The following is a 20,465-nucleotide window of genomic DNA, read 5'->3' as shown; positions in this document are numbered from 1 at the left end:
TCATAAAAAGTGTGTCGCTTGTTGTAAACAAAATACCAAATACAGCGTTAACGCACTTTTCCCACCCGTAAATTTCTGATTTTTCCACGAATTCACCAGGAAGGTGATCTCAGCTTCCACGACCAACGAAATGAATTTTTACAGCTGCCACTTAGGGTTGTGCGATATGATGACACCAGACCGGGAATGATGATCTGCCTTCACAGAGAGGTCATGCTACAGTCCACATTCTATCAGCTGCAGTTCTAGGGCTTATACGCACATCCAAAGTCGTTTTCTAAGCCAAATCTTAAGTCACATGATTTGGGAGTCTGTTCCGCGCCTTCCCTAGAGACGCACCAGTAAACCAACAGCAGCAGACAGGAGGTAGTGCCTCGCATTTCTCCCCCTCCCCCTTTCTATTTGGCAACACAGCAGCATGGACGACAACACGGAGGAGTTGGTCCTGAAAAAGAATTCCACATCGGGGCGTCCGGGCGGCAAAGCGGTCTATTCCGCTGCTAACCAACACGGGGATCTCCGGTTCGAATCCCCGCGTTACCTCCGGCTTGGTCGGGCGTCCCTACAGACGCAATTGGCCGTGTCTGCGGGTGGGGAGCCGGATGTGGGTGTGTTTCCTGGTCGCTGCGCTAGCGCCTCCTCTGGTCGGTCGGGGTCGCCTGTTCGGGGGGAATGGCGTGATCCTCCCACGCACTTCGTCCCCCTGGCGAAACTCCTCACTGTCAGGTGAAAAGAAGCGGCTGGTGACTCCACATGTATGGGAGGAGGCATGTGGTAGTCTGCAGCCCTCCCCGGATCGGCAGAGGGGGCGGAGCAGCTCGGAAGAGTGGGGTAATTGGCTGGGTACAATTGGGGAGAAAACAAACATTGCAAAGTTGAGGTTCGCACGTTGGATGGCGGCACGGCAAACCTTCTTAACCACCTCAAAAGAAAGCACCGGAAAGGGGATGCTGACCGTCAACCCGTGAGGGGAGCCCAGGTGAGAGCAGCAGCCACAACCACAGGCTACAAGGCCAAAACAAACAGCTCGAATGAAAGCATTTGAACGGCACTCCCTACGACAGGACAAGTAAGTGCTGGAAAGAGGCAACTGATGCACTGACAGGGTTGTTGTTTACCTTCTGAAACCAGTGTTCATTTTGGGAGTAGTGCAAAAGTCTCTGATTGTACTTGAATACGAGCCTAAACCATGTCAGAATTCTTGTTGAGTGTTCATACTTTGCAGAATTGCACACTTGATTAAAACCTGTTCGAAAAGGTACTTTGGCCATTATGGTCCGTTATTCATTCGTTCATCTTCAGCCGCTTCTCTGGGGTCGGGTCGCGGTGGCAGCGAGCTAAGTAGGGCACTCCAGAAGTCCCTCTCCCCAGCAACACCCTCCAGCTCCTCCTGGGGGATCCCAAGGCGTTCCCAGGCCAGATTGGACATGTAGTCCCTCCAGCGAGTTCTGGGTCTACCCCGGGGTCTCCTCCCAGTTGTCCGTGCTCGGAAAACCTCCAAGGGAAGGTGCCCAGGAGGCATCCTGATCAGATGCCTGAACCACCTCAACTGGCTCCTTTCAATGCGAAGGAGCAGTGGCTCTCCGGATGCCCGAGCTCCTCACCCTATCTCTAAGGCTGAGCCCAGACACCCTACAGAGGAAACTCATTTCAGGCGCTTGTATCCGCGATCTCACCCTTTCGGTCACTACCCAAAGCTTGTGATCATAGGTGAGGGTTGGAACGAAGACTGACTGGTAAATTGAGAGCTTTGCCTTCCGGCTCAGCTCCCTCTTCACCACAACGGTCCGGTACAACGTCCGTATTACTGCTGATGCTGCACCAATCCTCCTGTCAATCTCCTGCTCCATCCTACTCTCACCTGTGAACAAGACCCCGAGATACCTGAACTCCTTCACCTGAGTCTTGACATGGTCTGTTATTCTTCTTTCTTTCAGGTTTTGTTACATTGTAGGATTATATTTTTTGAATAGGGAAATGAGTTTGGTTGTACTGTTCCGTAACTTGCAAAACAGTCTTAAAAACCAGCATGAAAAAGAATCGTGATAAGATCCTGGATCGTGATCCTGCCTGAAAAAAATCGCCCACCCCTAGGTGCCACTGAACAGGTGGGTTTTAACACTACGTATAACGTTAAAGTCAGTCTGTATTTCAAATATCTGTGTATGAGCCGTGCTGCGCTCAACAACTTGTACAAGCCATATGTTGTACTTGTCCATCTGAAGATACTAACTGTTGCACTTGCTCGGCATACCGTCGACAAGCTAGCTAGCTAGCTAACTGGTAGGAAAGCTAGCCAGAGACGCGATAGCACACTGACACAAACTGTTCAACGCACACACAACGGACATTTTCAGGTCTTGCCACAATGCTTTCACCCACTGTTACTTTTTCTTGAATTTGTCAAGAGCAGAGCTTTAAGAGTTGACGCTGCGTTAATCAGACTTTCATGACTCTTCCAATACTTTTAAAAAAATCACAATTTTGCTTATCTTCTCCAGGGCCTTGAAATTATATTTTCAAATTTACTGACTTTTCCTGGTTTTTCATGAAGTGAAGTAGCCTACAGACGCTGGCACCTTTTCTTTTACTTCAAGTAGAAAAGTATTAATTCTGTTCTCATGTGCCGTCTTTGATTTAACACGTTTTAGCACATGGCTAAAAACAGAATAAGTATGAATGCAAACTGAGTTTTCGCAAAAAGCTGCACACAGTTACACTTCCTGTCTGAGTGGTGTTCAGAGAAGCAAGGAGAATGAGACGTAATGAAAGGATGACCTCCTAAACCTCTGCGAGTCTTTCTCCTGGACCGGTGGGGGGTCTGGACGTCGTCTCCCTCTGCTCCCCTGAAGTTGCTTCCATTGGCGGGGCCTCTCCTCCTCGCCTTCTCCCCTTCACCTCCCTCCGTCAGCGCCTCCGCACTGGCTTCCTGACCTCGCCCGGCCTCCAACGCCAGCCTGAGCGCCGCCTCTGCCGCCTCCAGCCTCCTTTTCAGCTCCTCGTTTTCGGCGGCTCCCTGGGTAACCTGCAGGTTCAATACCGACATTTAAAAAATAAAATAAAATGGAGACAAGAGACCGATTCTATGTTATTCTGGTGGCCCTGTGGATTTTCCTTCCTTTGGTGTCTAGAAACTGACCCTTGTTATCAATCTATCTCCAATTTTTTACGTTTTACAGCAATACAGGGCTACCTTGCTGATCATCTGAACAAAGAGGAGCATCACTCACTCGACAAACAGTGGAACCATGAGTCTACCCAGATTCCTACAAAGTTCAGTTCAGTTACTGCTGGTTAGCGACAGGCTTGTGACAGCCCCTCAAAACGATGAGTACACAGTTGTACTGCTGTGCAGGGTCCCCGACCCACCAGCCAAGCCGACCATAAAGCTGGACAATTATTCAATTTTATCTTGTTTATTACGTCTTTTAATGTTTTTTTTGTTGGGATGAAATTTGGATATTGTCAAATCATGATATATAATTTTGTTCTATAAATTAACGAGTCAATTACATCACATTTCTCACAAAATGAGGTGTGACATATCTGAGGGAGCATTATTTGAAAACTAGCTGTGGTTTGATATTACACTTTACATTACCAAACTGTTCAATGTGATGAACCTCAGCTGGTATCTTAAACGTGGCATTTCTGCATATGTAAGCACATATCGTTATATTTATCGATACTGTGCAAACTTCCCTATGACTATCATCACGACAACAGCACTTCCCATGTTGCCCAGCACTAGCTGACCCTTTGACTCACTTCCCTCACACAGAAAAAAAATATTCTCATTAAGTGAAACTTTAAAATCCCTGTAGGGACACTGGATTGTTGCAGCTGCAAATAACATGACACAACCGAGACGAAATGAGACACAGCGTAAATACAACTACAGAACGGAGCACATACGGTGTAACACACATGATTAAGTTCCCAAACATAAGTGAACAGCACAAATACAAATATACTGGCTGTGCACGTTAGCCAGAACATGCTAGGTAAAAAGTGTGTGTGTGTGGGGGGGAGCTGAATGAAATCGCAGTACATATGCATGACAACCAAATGACAATAAAGGAACACAGATATTGCTGTACTGTTGGCTCTCCTACATCATTTCACAGAAAAATACACAGTGTTCATACAGTATTTTATGTTTCCACTGCAACTGTCAGGAGAAACAATACACATTTTTTGTTAACGTTATGCAGCCCTGCTCTACCTATCACTAGCTGTGCTTCTTCTTCTTCTGCTGTAATAATACAAACCCATTAAAAATAAAGCTAACATTATGTAGAGGTGAAACCCCTTTTCTTAGCTACTCCTGATTGTAACTTTGATAAGAGCAGGTCTATAGAAATATTCCTCTAGTGAGGATGAAGGGACACACCTCTAATCTGAGAAGAGAGGAACACTCGTGAAAGAGCTGGCAGATCTTCTCCACGGCCTCCCTGGCCAGAGATGTCATGAACACACTCAGCTGGATCACCTGCTGAACGGGAGACAGATGACGCGTCAGAAACGGGATTTTTACAGACATAATTATCATGAATGAAGTACGCTGAAACATACGGGGCGACAAAGATTTCTCCGTGTTTGCTGTAGAGCTTTGAGGCTTACAGACGATCACATTAGTACCTGCCCCCAATGCCCGTCTCTAGCCAACCCTTCACTCCGACCCATTTTAAAAGTAGATGAGCAAAAAGAATTTTTCCATCGGCTTCAACAGAATATCTCCTGATGACACATGAGGCACACGTGGAGAACTTTGGATGAAGACGAAGTTCTCGGTTTAAGATCTGATCTGTGATCTAATAACATTAACATTTTATAGAAAATATACTCTTTTTTAAGGTAGTGAGACAAGTGACAGAACAGATGACAGTAAGTCAGGAAATACTTTACGACGGACTAGAAATAACAGTTCTACAATTATGTCACAAAAAGCAATATTCAGGGGGTTGCGGGAGGGGGGGTTCTTGATGCTTTATAGGTTAATATTTAATATTAATATTCAGTATTTCCTTCAAGAAATGCCTTAAAACTTTCTGCTTCCGGACCTATCTTACTTCTTAAATGGTCTCTCAGTAAGGTCTAGTTCTAGTGGCACTTTGTAGCTCATATGAATGATGCTACACTACTACTGGTACCCAGGCCTTACTTACTTAGAGACCACTCTACTGGTATCTACCATCATGCCCGTCTACCTGGACTTGATAGTATATGCTTTTACATAACAGGTCTGTTACACTGATACGTGACAATGTCAGTGTACTTTATTTTGGTTCTACTTTTCACGGCTTCTTGGGGGTCTAAGGCACACTTACACTAAATGTAAAGGACTTACAATTTGATTACTATGTAGCAAATGTACTACTACTACTACTATGATTGGATGGGCCTCTATGATCCCAGTTGATAACACTGGAATTTATGGGCTAAATGTGCTGGACTTAATTTGATTGCTATGTAGCGAATGTACTACTACTACTACTACGATTGGATGGGCCTCTATGATCCCAGTTGATAACAGTGGAGTTTATGGGCTAAATGTACTGTACTTAATTTGATTACTATGTAGCAAATGTACTACTACTACTACTACTACTATGATTGGATGGGCCTCTATGATCCCAGTTGATAACAGTGGAATTTATGGGCTAAATGTACTGGACTTATAATTTGATTACTATGTAGCAAATGTACTCCTACTACTACTACTTCATATAGTACTGGGCCTCTATGATCCCAGTTGATAACAGTGGAATTTATGGGCTAAATGTACTGGACTTAATTTGATTACTATGTAGCAAATGTACTACTACTACTACTTCATATAGTACTACTATGATTGGATGGGCCTCTATGATGCCAGCTGATAACACTGGAATTTATGGGCTAAATGCACTGTACTTAATTTGATTACTATGCAGCAAATGTACTACTACTACTTCATATAGTACTACTATGATTGGATGAGCCTCTATGATGCCAGCTGATAACAGTGGAATTTGTGGGCTAATTGCCGCTTTGGATAAAACGAGTAAATGTAAACATCAACGTTGCCCAAAAAGGCCACGGCACACGTGTGTTTCTCTGCGCGACGCAACTGACGACAGCTGTCCATCATTACTACGTCACACGCGGCAGGTTATCGACGAGCGCGCGGCGCGGCGCGCGCCAGGTGGCACCTGCGTGGCTGAAACGCTCCTAGACATACGGCACATAGAGCGGACACACAGGCCTCGCGCTCGTCAGTCTGGGGGCCCATTTCAAAATGGCGTCCAAAACACGGCGCCCCCGTCTGGCTCGGTGTCGCGCCTCGACGAGCCGCCGCGTTTCACACTCGGCCGAAACATTTACCACTCCGCAACGGACTACTCTTCCCATTCTATTTCTATGATCAGCTGAGCTCGTCTAGAAGCCAGGAGGAGGGGGGAGGAGGAGGAGGAGGGAGGAGGAGGAGCGAGGGGGGGGCACACCAAAACAACACAACGTCATGGCGAAATACAAGCCGATACATAACACCGTCCATCCATAATCACACCGCTTACTCTAATTCAGGGTCAAGTGGGGTCCCCCCCCAGCAGGCACTGGGGGGGTCACACGGCAGGGACACACTCCGGACGGGTCACAGTTCACACACACTCACACCTTTCTTACACGCATGTTTTAGGACTACGGGGGGGGGGGTCCTACAGGCGAAAGAACAACCCCAAACTCTCAGGACCCCAACAGCCCATCGTCCCAGCTACACAACAACTCAACGTGCCTTGTCCGAGGATCCGTCGGCGTCTTCGGCCGCGGGCGAATCGGATCCCCCGACAACTTTCGCCACTTCTGCAACGGTCGCGTCGATCATCGTCTCCAAAATGGAGCCGACTCGCTCCTCCATCGCCGTCATTCTGGCCGGCCGACGCGCCACCTCGGCGGCATCCGCGGACTCGACTGGGCAGTGGGCAGCGCTCAGGGGGAGACGAACGCACGGCGCTTCCAGAACATCGCCGACCAGGACGAGGGAAACGACTCGCGCTGGCGGGTACGTCACGATTCCTTCCACTTCCGGTTCAACAAAGCACCCTTTCAAAGTAAAAGCGCACGAATGTTGACACGAATGGGGAAAGTTGATAACGATGTTTTCCGAAGAAACTGCACACAAAGGTTCTGTGTTTGACAATTTGACGTCTTGGTTTTGTGTGCTATTTTTTTTTGTTTTTAGCTTGACGCTTGTTCACGGTTAGGCAAGAACTGGTATGTAGGTCCAGTCTTTGTCATGGAGCAGGTTTTAACTGGTATCATGAATCTAAGGCCCCCCATATTGGGCTCACCAGACTTATCATCAGAGTACAAGACATGTATGCATACACGGGCACACGTTTAAACATAATAATGTTGATTTTAAAACTGTTTTAAGTTGTCTAATATAAATCCCAAGCTTTTATGCATTTAACTTCATGAGCTCAAATTGTCAAAATTGAAGGTATTATTTGAATATATATATATATATATATATATATATATATATATATATAGACCAAGATTGCTTCAATTTAAGTATCAGCATGGATTTGTTCTTCTATGAAAAGCTACAGCACTCCTTTTGTAAATAACAGAAAAACCTACAGCGCCCTCTGGCGTGTTGGTGTGCCCAGCACTGTCGCTCAAGCTTGACATGGGTGTTGTATTTGGCATGAATAGTATTTCTTTCCAATAAAAATTAAAAGTCAGATTTTTGTTGTGCTCCGGCAGTTAATGTTTTCCCCATAAACATTAAACAGTAAACTGCACACCCCAGTAGGTGTGAGTGAAATACTGAAATGGATTCATTTTAATTAGACAGGCAGACAAACACACATTTCTTCGCAAGTATGGTAATATCCACCTTTCTTGTAATAAATCTGCCAATGCTGCGCCCCTGCTGGTTGAACTCTGCTACAGGCGCACTGTCCCAAATACTAACGCGTTCTAGCAGGACCTGCTGTGTCCACACGTCACACATGCAAGTGTTAATGTAACCTCCCTGACCCCAACCCACATCCCTCTCCCTAGTCTGGGTTACTACCCTGAGTTGGGAGCACAGACCTGACACACTCATCCACCACCCAACACCACCCCGAAACGTCTTCTTTTTTTCCCAAACATGAGGAGCAGAGCACAGCTAAAGGAGTGATGCTACTAAAGGGAATCTGTGCTTTGTCTTTCTTCAGGGGAAACTTCTCGTCCGCATCATCGACTCAACCCCAGACCCATTACGTAGTTTTGTTATGTCGGGGTATTCTCATCCGTGATGACGTGTAGTTTCTGTTCTCCTCGTATTCATTTCAGGAGGGTTCACTGACATGTGCCAAGCGGGCATTGCCATGTAAATCTAAGACTGGGCCTTATGTTGTCCCAGTGAGTATGAGGTATTGTGCTGGTGTGATCAAGACCACGTCCCGGTCTGCAGACTGACGGCACTCCAACAGCAATGACCAACTAAAGGACGTGTTTTGTCGTCCTTGTCTTACTTGCGTGTTGTAAAACTAGAGAGCACAACGCAAAACGTCTCGTTGGTCCCAAGCTTTCCCGCCAGGCTTCTCTCAGATGTTACTGCTGCTCCTCACAGCAGACCTCCTCCATGATGGACTCATGCAGGACCCGTCAGGGACCAAGCACTTCTTCCAACCATCTCTTATCATTACTTTCCTTTGTTTTTGTGATGCCTGTGTCTTTATATTGTTGTATATTATCTTAACAAAGTTTGGGGACATTTTGCGTATTTTTAGGTTTAGTAGTGTTTGTTTTTTTACCCCCCCCCCCCAATTGTACCCAATTACCCCTCTCTTCCGAGCCGTCCTGGTTGCTGCTCCACCCCCTCTGCCGATCCGGGGAGGGCTGTAGACTACCAAATGCCTCCTCCCATACATGTGGAGTCGCCAGCCGCTTCTTTTCACCTGACAGTGAGGAGTTTCACCGGGGGGACGTAGCGCGCGGGAGGATCACGCTATTCCCCCCAGTTCCCCTTCCCCCTGAACAGGCACCCCGACCGACCAGAGGAGGCGCTAGTGCAGCGACCAGGACCCATATCCACATCCGGCTTCCCACCCGCAGACACGGCCAATTGTGTTTGTAGGGACGCCCGACCAAGCAGGAGGCAACACGGGGATTCGAACCGCCGATCCCCATGGCAGTGTTGATTTGACAGTTTTCTTTTTCCAAACGATGGTCAAAAGCACATATTGAAAACGTTTTGTCCCAAAGGTGCTTTCAGACACCCGAGGAGCCACAGAGGAGCACCTCCATCACACAAAGTGCATCAAATGGGGGCAGCACGCCGTCAGTATTCCCGAGGGGCTTTTGTCTGTTGTTCCATCAACTTTGTAGTTTTTGCAAAGAAAAACTCTGAGTTGAGCTTCTGTCTGTTGCTGTGTTAGGAGGTACAGGTCAGTACTGCTGACAAACAGCTAAGAAACAACACATTTCTTTCAGCTGGGTTTACTGCTGCCTTGAGAGAGGCGGCTGCCATGTGCCACGCAGCCCTGCTGCCACCTGAAGACCAGTTCCGCCATGACGAAGGACCCCCCAAGTGGGTAAGTCCTCTCGACAGCGGGTTCAAGTTGGCTTTCCGCTTCTCTTTCTGTCCCCGTTGGAGCCAGTACTCTCTATTAGACCCCGTTTAAAGAAACCTTTCATTTTTCAGCGATTTGTCAGTAAGAACGGCCTTCACCTGCTAACTACAGACTGACATCTTCTCTGTCTGGATCTTTTCTTCTCTGTCTGGACCTTTTCTTCTGTCTAGATCTTTTCTTCTCTGTCTGCATTTTTTCTTCTCTGTCTGGATCTTTTCTTCTCTGTCTGGACATTTTCTTCTGTCTAGATCTTTTCCTCTCTGTCTGGATCTTTTCTTCTCTGTCTAGATCTTTTCTTCTCTGTCTGCATTTTTTTCTTCTCTGTCTGGATCTTTTCTTCTGTCTGGATTTTTTCCTCTGTCTGGATCTTTTCTTCTCTGTCTGGATCTTTTCTTCTCTGTCTGCATATTTTCTTCCCTGGCTGGATCTTTCTCTGTCTGCATCTTTTCTTTGTCTGGATCTTTTCTTCTCTGTCTGGATCTTTTCTTCTGTCTGGATCTTCTTTTCTCTGTCTGGATCTTCTCTTCTCTGTCTTGATCTTCTCTTCTCTGTGTGGATCTTTTCTTCTCTGTGTGGATCTTGCCGTTTTCCTTTGCTACATCACAAAACTACAGGAACAACTGACAAAAGTGCAAAAGATTTCCATTATGTGCGTTTAACAATAGTTTGGAAAAAGAACACGGTCAACTCATGACTGAGGTAAAGCTACTCCTCACATCAGGTAGGACCGTTTGAGGAACATGGAGCTGAGTGTTGGAGACTCGAAGGACAAATTGATGTTTTGTCTTGAAACCGTAGCAGGAATTTTCTTGTTCACTTCATTGTAACACAAAAAAACCAAACAGTAACCAGAAACGGCAAAAAGTGTCCTCAGACTTTTAACAGGTAATGTACTTATATCTGCAGGGGCAAATCTTTAGCTCCCAACTTACTGAATCATAACCATTCATGGGCCGGTGTGTACGTTCAAATCCTTACAGTTGAGGACGACATGTTTCATCCAGGTGGTTAAAAAGCGTTTCTCAGAACACAGAAGAGTTGGGTAGTAAAATATTCTAGGCCACACAGCCCGTTTTATCTTTATCCTTAAAAAGCATTGGAGCATTTGGCAGTACTTTTATTTATAATTATGCACCCACCTCTGACTCGGGCCCCAGTAGAATTTGTGGTGTACCATCAGTTCTGGAGGTTCAACTGTCTTTTCTCTGGATTCTAGTTCATGTAAATAAATCTCAACATTGGATATTTACCATTAGATTTGGTCTGCAATGACTCAGAATGACAGCTGTCCTCATTTTATGTTTTCCCCAGAGGTGGAAGCGGTTTCACTGGGCTACATTCTACGTCATCTGCTGTGGCGTCTCAGGGCGGCGCAGCAACTGTCCTCCTTTTCTGAGAATCGTCACAAGTGTGTTTCTTGAGCTGCCTCGAGTCAGAGAAGCCCTGTCCGCAGCTGTCGCAGCAGTATGGCTTCTCTCCCGTGTGGACCTGCATGTGGAACTTAACGTGGCTGAGCTGACGGAACCTAACCCCGCACACTTCGCACTCGTATGGTTTCTCCCCTGTGTGGACCCGCAGGTGTCTCAGGTAGTTGGTGTAGATCCTGAAGGCCTTCCCACACTGGTCACACCGGTGCGGTTTCTCTCCGGAGTGCTGCAGCTCGTGGGACTTGAGGGCCTGGAGTATGATGAACCTTTTCCCGCACACGCCACACCCAAAGGGCCTCTCCCCTGAGTGGATCCTCTGGTGGTAGTCATAGGTGGCTTTGTAGAAGAAGGACTTACCGCACTCAGCGCAGACGTATTGCTTCTGGCCAACGTGAATCAGCTCATGCCTCTTCAAGGCGCTGGCAGTTCCAAAGCACTTCCGGCAGACTTTGCAGCTGAACGGCGTCACGTCTACCGTCGTCTTGTCCCTCCGGTAGATCACCCGGCGGATGCCTCGCTCCCTCGTCCGCCTCCTCATCACCAACCCGTGCTTCTCATCATGCACCACCCTCTGGTGTTTCTGCAGCTGGCAGTTATACAGAAACGTCTTCCCGCACAGGTCGCACATGAAGGGCTTGGAGGCGCCATGCACAAGCATGTGTGCTTTCAACTTGTTGCCCTGGACGAAGCTCTTGTCGCAGACCTTGCACTGGAATGGCCGCTCACCTGTGTGAATGCGGATGTGCCGCCTCAGGTTGTGCTGCAATGTGAAGCCAGCACCACAGGTCTCACACGTGAACACCTTTCCCCGGTGCACAGCCTGATGTGCCCTGAACGACCTCCGCTTCACAAACGCCTTGCCGCATGTTGCACACTTGTAGGGATACTCGCCAGTGTGTTCGCTCCTGTGGCACTGCAGGGTGAAAGCGTATCGGAAGCTTTCGCCACACTCTGAGCATCTGTGTGGCTTTTCAACAGCATGGACCACCTGGTGGGCTTGTAGGTTGTGTTTGGTTTTGAAGCCCTTCCCACAGGTGGAGCAGCTAAAGGGCCGGGCATCCGTGTGAACTAGCTGGTGAGACTTCAGGTGCATTTTGGTTTTGAAGGCCTTCTCGCAGAGCTGGCACTTGAAAGTGGTATACTTTTTCTCCTCGTGGCGCAAGAGGTGGTACTCGAATGTGGAGGCGTTCCTGAACCTCCTGGGGCACTGGTCGCAGGCAAAGGGCCTCTGTTCCCTGTGAGTGTTCATGTGCTTCATCAGATGAAACTGACGGTTGAAGCTCTTGTCACACACATCACACACAAACAGCTTCCCTTTCTTCCCCAAAACTGGTTTTTGTTGTTGCTGTTGTTGTTGCTGTTGTTGTTGTTGTGGTGTACTCTGGCTCTCTGGCTCTTTGGATTCGTTGCTTGTGACTTTTTTCTCTGCCAAGCCTACAGGTGAATGAAAAAGATGAAAATAACCACACATACCCAGACTGTTTAGTGGTTGACATTTTAAATGTTGGCTGTGTGCTCACAGCTCTGATGCAGAAATCTGAATTTTACTGACAAAACGATAATGATCATCACCGACAACTTCAATGTGAAATTTGTTGTTTTGAAACCTAACAGTGGGTGTGCAACCAAACCGAGTCTTCATTTAGTCTGTTAGCTCCCTTCTGGGTTGAACAGAGCCTGTACTTCAGTCTACAAATGTTGTTATTCAGTGGACATTGACAGATCCCAAACTACCAAACCCTGTCACAATGCTGAGAAGCTGAAAACCCATCAGGGAACACAAACGAACCTCGGCCCGTTTACCTTTACATGTGGTGCTCCACGTTTTTAATTCTCATTTTTACCACTGTCACTTTTTACAAAAGATTTCATTTGTATTACCGTACCTTATTGAGTCTAAAGTATCATGAATACAGAAACTCTCCTCTGGATTAACTCCTTAAATCCTTACTGGGAGCCCGATAATGTTGAGGCAAATATACACAAATTCTTGTTGACCACATGACATTTCACCGGCCCTGTTGATGGACGCTGACTCACTTTCAGGCTTCTCATTTTCCTCCCCAGGGTCGTAACAAGGGGAGGAGAGTAAAGGGCAGGACAAAGAATTACTGGACCGCATCTTATAAGATGAAGTAAAACGACCGTGAGTCTCATTCGTGGTGTTCTCTTCTGTGGGTGAATTCACTGGTGTTGCTTCCAAGATCTCCCCTCCATTATGAAAACACATAATACACTTCTTATTAAATTAACTTTATTAAATCTTAACTCTTGTACTGACCCGAGGTCGACTTAATGTAAGAATTTACCCCATTTTTGTTCTTTTCTGTATCACAGAATACCGGAAGGAAGATATGTTAAAATCTGACATGAGAACGACAAACTAGTGAATTTCTGGATAGAAACACAGAATGATAAGCATCATCTCCTGTCCACAGTTTAATTACTTCTATTAATACACAAGCTGAAACTAATCTACTACTACTGCTACTACTACTTTTGGCTGCTCCCGTTAGGGGGCACCACAGCGGATCGTCCGTTTCCATCTCTTCCTGTCCTCTGCATCTTCCTCTGTCTCACCAGCCACCTTCATGTCCTCCCTCACCACATCCATAAACCTCCTCTTTGGTCTTCCTCTTCTCCTCTTCCCTGGCAGCTCCATATTCAGCCTCCTTCTCCCAATATACCCAGCATCTCTCCTCCACACATGTCCAAACCATCTCAATCTTGCCTCTCTTGCTTTGTCTCCAAACCGTCCAACCCGAGCTGTCCCTCTAATATAATCGTTCCTCATCCTGTCCTTCTTCATCACTCCCAGTGCAAATCTTATCATCTTCAACTCTGCCACCTCCAGCTTCACCTCCTCACAAGCTGAAACTAATCCTGTTGTTTCTGTCTCTGTACCAGTGTGACGTACCTAATCTCCATACCCGCATGGAGTCTCGGGTGATGTGCCAGTGATTATCTACGAGGCTCATATGTGACCAGGATCATAATGATCCCCAAATAACAGGGAAACAGGCAGGTTTAGGCAAATGTGAGGGGGCAGGTTAGCCATTTATCCAAGCTACTTTGGTGCACACACACACACTTATTTAATGAAGTTTACCTATTAAATGACTGTACTAGTTGTTAAGCGACATACATCAAGTTTGCAGTATGAATAGTCTTATCCCACTTCAACCACCAGCCACCATATCAGGACAGCACAAATCTTACCAGCGCCAAGTCCATTCTGCTGTACAACAGGAGAGGACGCCGCAGCCCTCTGCTGGTCTTCATCCACCTTACTTTTTAACTTCCCAAACGGTTTCAGTGTGAAGACCAACCCACTCTGCTCAAAAAGGACCGGGCAGCCTTTCAGGACGTTTTCCCGCCACGTTCTGGCATTTTCAAATTTCTCCGTCAAGCTCTTCAGCTCGCTCTCCAGCTGCCCCACCCTGGTCCTGAGGGTCCGGTTTTCGCTCCATGCGCGTGTGGACAGCTGGGTGAATAAACTGTCCATCTTTCGAGCCGCCTCCCTCGCCAGTGTCCGGATAATGCCAGCCACGTCTGCCTGGAACATTAAGAGAGGGCCGAAAAGGGAAGGATCATTCATCTCGTATCCTCTGTTGCGTTCGCTCAAGGTTAAGGAGGTGAAGTACATAAACAATGAGACTGAAATTATATCACTTGTTCTATTCACCAAATGTTTTAGACTTGTCTGCTGGTCTAGACTCATCTGCTGGTCTAGACTTGTCTAAATTGCCTGCAAATGGTGGTGACTCACACAAGATATTAAAATAATAAGAATACATTTTACTTATAGAGCGCTTTTCAGAGTACTCGGACGCCTTACATAAGTAAAAATGAGAGAGTGAAGTCCACCACGTTCCTGGGGGTTCACATTGATGGATTTTTATACTTTAGGGGCCATATTGATAAACTGATGAAAAAATGTGTTCAAATATATTGGCTTATTTTTCAAGTTGAGGCTTTTTCTTCCACCTGAAGCACTTTTAACCTCATGTCAGTCTTTACTTGAGCCTCATATAAATCACTGTAATGTTATATTGTGCAATACGTTCCCTAGTTATCTTGAGCAGCTACAGGTCTTACAGAAGAAATGTCTGCATGCCATATCATGGTCCAAGGTAAATGCTCCCACTGAGCCTCTTCTCCACAGGTCCAGTCTACTGAAGTCTACTGAATGTGTGTGCATCATATATAATGTTGTATACATGCTCAACGACAGACTTTGTGACCTTGTTACAAGCTATCTTCCCTCACAAAGGCTAAAAAACCTGAACTTAAATGCACGAGAGCTTCAGTGTGGTTTGCAGAGGTCCACAGGTGTGGGATGAGCTTGATAACCATATAAAATGTCATTATCTGTGTTTGTTTTCACAGAGAGCTTAAGGCAGCAGTTGCCACTACAATATGTTAAAGCTTGAATACCCTCAGCAGCTGGGGACTTCTAAACCAGTGACTCTCCCCTGAAATCCATTTAAATTGTACTGTTAGGTGTCCGGGTGGCATGGCGCTCTATTCCTGTTGTCCACCAACACGGGGATCACCGGTTCGAATCCCTGTCATGTTACCTCCGGCTTGGTCGGGGGTCCCTACAGACACAACTGGCCGAGTCTGCGGGTGGGAAGCCGGATATGGGTATGTGTCCTGGGTCAGAGGGGGTGGAGCAGCAACCGGGACAACATGGAAGAGTGGGGTAACTGGCCGGGTACAATTGGGGAGACAAAGGGGGAACCCCCCCCCAAAATAAATTGTAGTCTTATTGCCACTTGCCACATGTCTCTATTTATTGTATCTTACCTATCCTAATCAATGTGTAGACTGATAGAATACATTTCTTGGGACCATTAGTAGTCGTTGGTTCGTCTTGGGTGTTTTTATAGGTTGTAAATGTTCCTGTATGATACGTGCACTTTTTAAAGTCTAGATGTGTTTGTAAACATATTTTAAACACTATGTGCTTAATGTCTGGGCCCCTATTCTGAAGCTTCAGCTAGCTCATCAGGGTGTCCCATTTTACATGCTGTCTCCATGATGTCCAACATGGTTGTACTTGTATTTTAACTGATTGATGAATGAACTGAAACTGAACTGACATCACTTCATACAATATATAACTGCATCTGGGTGAATTGGCTGTACTAAATTGTCCCTAGGTGTGAATGTGTGTGTGGGGGGGGGCAGTGACTGCTGGGATAGGCTCCAGCATCCCCGCGACCCTGAGAGCAGGATAAGCGGTTGGGAAAATGGATGGACGGATGGATTTAACAATAAAAACCACCGCCATGACACTCGCTAATAACGGCTGTATGTCATGTGTAATAATCATCATTAACACGATCAGGTGATTTTACATAATCATGTCTTCACTGAGAGGGCAACTTACACTAAATGCAGTTACAGCCAACATCTGAAACCTCCAAGTCTTTCCTTCCTTGTTTAGTCCTCTGTAGGTAGTCGCTATTTTCATGCGAAACGTCCTTTAACACGTTGTTATATGTATATTACACATTTTGTTGAAACTGAGGCTTTTAAACGGGGACTTGCGTCCGTCCAGCAGGGCTTCGGGCTTAGGGCCCCTTTAAACGGGAAACGACCCAGTTGTGTTCATAACGTGTTGATCCTGAACGTGTAACAGCGGCTGAGCCTGAAGCGCCGCTTCAGAACCCTGCGGGTTCTTCCAGACGCGCTCCAGAAGACTGCGGGTTCTTCCAGACGCGCTTCAGAAGGCCGCGGGTTCTTCCAGACGTGCTTCAGAACCCTGCGGGTTCTTCCAGACGCGCTCCAGAACGCTGCGGGTTCTTCCAGACGCGCTTCAGAACGCTGCGGGTTCTTCCAGACGCGCTTCGGAACGGTGCGGGTTCTTCCAGGCGCGCTTCAGAACCCTGCGGGTTCTTCCAGACGCGCTCCAGAACCCTGCGGGTTCTTCCAGGCGCGCTTCAGAACGGGTTCTTCCAGACGCGCTCCAGAACGCTGCGGGTTCTTCCAGAAGCGCTTCAGAGCGCTGCGGGTTCTTCCAGACGCACTTCAGAACGGGTTCTTCCAGGCGCGCTTCAGAACCCTGCAGGTTCTTCCAGACGCGCTTTCAGAACGCCGCGGGTTCTCCCAGACGCGCTCCAGAACGCTGCGGGTTCTCCCAGACGCGCTCCAGAACACTGCGGGTTCTTCCAGACGCACTTCATAACGGGTTCCTCCAGAAGCGCTTCAGAACACTGCAGGTTCTTCCAGGCGCGCTTCAGAACGGGTTTTTCCAGACGCGCTTCAGAAGGCTGCGGGTTCTTCCAGACGCGCTTCAGAACACTGCGGTTCCAGACGCGCTTCAGAACACTGCAGGTTCTTCCAGACGCGCTCCAGAACGCTGCGGTTCCAGACGCGCTTCAGAACGCTGCGGGTTCTTCCAGACGCGCTCCGGAACCCTACGGGTTCTTCCAGACGCGCGCAGCTTCAGACCGGGACGCCGACACAACAACTACATGCTTTTATTAAGGAAAAGCTGCAGACCGGAAGCCACGGCGGTGTTCCTTTCTGCTTCCTCTAACAAGTAACACCTGGCTGCCCGTCAGCTGAAACGACAACACGCACAACCACCCACCAGTCGGTCCGATTCCAGGAGTTATGAAAACCATGAACTCCTGGTTATTTCGCCCCCTCCTAGTGTTTCTCGGCCGCAGCTCGCCGCCATCTTGGCCGCTCCGCTTCGCGTCAGTGGAACCGACGCTGGCGTCCAATCTTCCCTTCGTGCCGTCTCTGATCCGCCTCAGTGACCGGGGTCGCCGGGTCACGTCGGCGTCGTATTCATTTCGCGGTCATCATTTCATCTGTAAACTACGATTAAAAGCTCACCTTGGTTTTAACTGCTGGCGCCTTGACAGAGTTGCCCTCCTCCCTGCTCCCGATGACCACGGCGACCGCGGCGTCGGCTGCCAGCTCCATGATGGCCAGCGTCTCCAGGTAGAAGACGCCATCGTCAGGCCTTTCCACCATGCTACACGCCGTCTTGTTTACACGGCGACGCGCAACCCTCGTTAGCGGGCTAGCATTAGCTCTGTTGTTAGCGCTCGCCGATCCGGAAGCGGACGCAGTTCGTCGCCACGGCGACGCGCAACCCTCGTTAGCGGGCTAGCATTCGCTCTGTTGTTAGCGCTCGCCGAAGCGGAAGCAGTTTGTCGCCACGGCGACGCGCAACCCTCTTTAGCGGGCTAGCATTAGCTCTGTTGTTAGCTCTCGCCGATTCGGAAGCGGAAGCAGTTTGTCGCCACGGCGACGCGCAACCCTCGTTAGCGGGCTAGCATTAGCTCTGCTGTTAGCGCTCGCCGATTCGGAAGCGGAAGCAGTTCGTCGCCAAGGCGACGGGCAACCCTCGTTAGCGGGCTAGCATTAGCTCTGTTGTTAGCGCTCGCCGATTCGGAAGCGGAAGCAGTTTGTCGCCACGGCGACGCGCAACCCTCGTTAGCGGGTTAGCATTAGCTCTGTTGTTAGCGCTCGCCGAAGCGGAAGCGGTTTGTCGCCACGGCGACGCGCAACCCTCGTTAGCGGGTTAGCATTAGCTCTGTTGTTGGCGCTCGCCGAAGCGGGAGCAGTTTGTCGCCACGGCGACGCGCAACCCTCGTTAGCGGGCTAGCGTTAGCTCTGTTGTTAGCGCTCGCCGATTCGGAAGCGTAAACAGTTCGTCGCCACGGCGACGCGCAACCCTCGTTAGCGGGCTAGCATTAGCTCTGTTGTTAGCGCTCGCCGATCCGGAAGGGGAAGCAGTTCGTCGCGCGATCCGCGGTACCGTCAGAGCGAGCTTCGAAACAAACGCGCGCCGGTTAAACTAACGCTTCCGTTTCCCGGCACGCGCGCGTAAACCGTCGCACCCGCGGACCTCGAGCGAAATTTCAAATTAATTCTAAAAATATGGAACACAAATGAGTTTCGGATGCCGTCGGCTGGTTTTAATTAATCTCCCTGTATATTTGAGAGCGATATTAGATTAATCCTGGCTCAAGCAGAGTATAGAGTGACGACACGGATGTGCACGTGACACAAACCAGATCTATATAAATAAAGTTCTTCACGAGAATCATTTGCCCACATCTGGAAACGCCACCACACTTTAAAGCAGAACACTCATGTACACAGGCGCCTGCGAGTCCAGAGGTGGAAAAACCCGGTCCAGGAAGTGAAAATCCTATCCGTGTCTTTGCTCCACCCATGTGCTAGATTGCACCGACTAGTTTCCCCAAATCTGCTGGTTTACCACAGGGATTGAGGAAAGACAAGGTTAGGGTTTTTACTTTCTGGACCGGGTTTTTCCACCTCTGCTGTGTGACCAGAGGGGCCTATGATACACCGGCCGTTTAAACCAAAACGAGGACGCATGTGCACAAAGCAACACAGGTCCGAAAGCAGGCCTTTTCTTGCAACGTCTTGTTTGATTGTGACAAAGATACCACGTTTGTGTTATCTGAGCGGAAGTAGAGAAGTGTGGTGACGTATCGGATATCCCTTTAAGCCCAACATACAGCTCCCTTTACGGAGCTGAGAGCAGCAGTGACAGTGTGTGAGTGGAACCCATAGGATGAACCGGTGTTGAGCTAAATGCATGTTTATGTGGCTTGAAAATAAGTGAGGCACTAATCAGCTGTGCAGAGCTGACCCCAGCACACACACTGATGGTGCGAGTTGCTGCTCGGATTAATTTTCTGCGGATGACAGAATTCATTATAAGCTTGGACTGAAGCTCCAGTCACATGTTTAATTGGAATGCAATAAAAAAAGGATCCTACTCAAAACACGCAGAATGGAAAGAAATGTATGGACAGCATTGCCCAAAAGGGACAAATATAGTTTTAAGTACTTTGTGGAAACAAGTTACATTATCAACCATGATAAAAATAATAATGTAAGATGTATTCTGTGTGATGGTATGAAGTAGTAAAATAATATAAGATGTATTCTGTGTGATGATATGAAGTAGTAAAATAATAATATAAGATGTATTATGTGTGATGGTATGAAGTAGTAAAATAACAATATAAGATGTATTCTGTGTGATGGTATGAAGTAGTAAAATAACAATATAAGATGTATTCTGTGTGATGGTATGAAGTAGTAAAATACTAATATAAGATGTATTCTGTGTGATGGTATGAAGTAGTAAAATAACAATATAAGATGTATTCTGTGTGATGGTATGAAGTAGTAAAATAACAATATAAGATGTATTCTGTGTGATGGTATGAAGTAGTAAAATAATAATAGATGTATTCTGTGTGATGGTATGAAGTAGTAAAATACTAATAGATGTATTCTGTGTGATGGTATGAAGTAGTAAAATAATATAAGATGTATTCTGTGTGATGGTATGAAGTAGTAAAATAATATAAGATGTATTCTGTGTGATGATATGTAGTAAAATACTAATATAAGATGTATT

General features: G+C 47.3%; 1 protein-coding gene across 1 annotated transcript in view; it reads right to left on the bottom strand.

The window, feature by feature from the left end:
• Nucleotides 1-18,031, bottom strand: part of LOC130115307 (zinc finger protein 850-like) — a 29,424-nt gene extending 11,393 nt beyond the window's left edge. The window contains exons 1-7 of the mRNA XM_056282913.1: nt 17,891-18,031; nt 14,258-14,594; nt 10,986-12,472; nt 7,332-7,335; nt 6,776-7,083; nt 4,394-4,492; nt 2,779-3,025 (exon numbers count right to left, since the gene is read on the bottom strand). Coding sequence (XP_056138888.1) covers nt 2,779-3,025; nt 4,394-4,492; nt 6,776-7,083; nt 7,332-7,335; nt 10,986-12,472; nt 14,258-14,594; nt 17,891-18,031 — 2,623 coding nt within the window. The remainder of the gene's footprint in view (nt 1-2,778; nt 3,026-4,393; nt 4,493-6,775; nt 7,084-7,331; nt 7,336-10,985; nt 12,473-14,257; nt 14,595-17,890) is intronic.
• Between the last annotated feature and the right edge of the window lie 2,434 nt (nt 18,032-20,465).

Source organism: Lampris incognitus, chromosome 7 (assembly GCF_029633865.1).
Source record: "Lampris incognitus isolate fLamInc1 chromosome 7, fLamInc1.hap2, whole genome shotgun sequence".
Taxonomy (NCBI): Eukaryota; Metazoa; Chordata; class Actinopteri; order Lampriformes; family Lampridae; genus Lampris; species Lampris incognitus.
The sequence above is the reverse complement of the archived record's forward strand: the minus strand, read 5'-3'. Positions and strand labels throughout refer to the sequence as shown.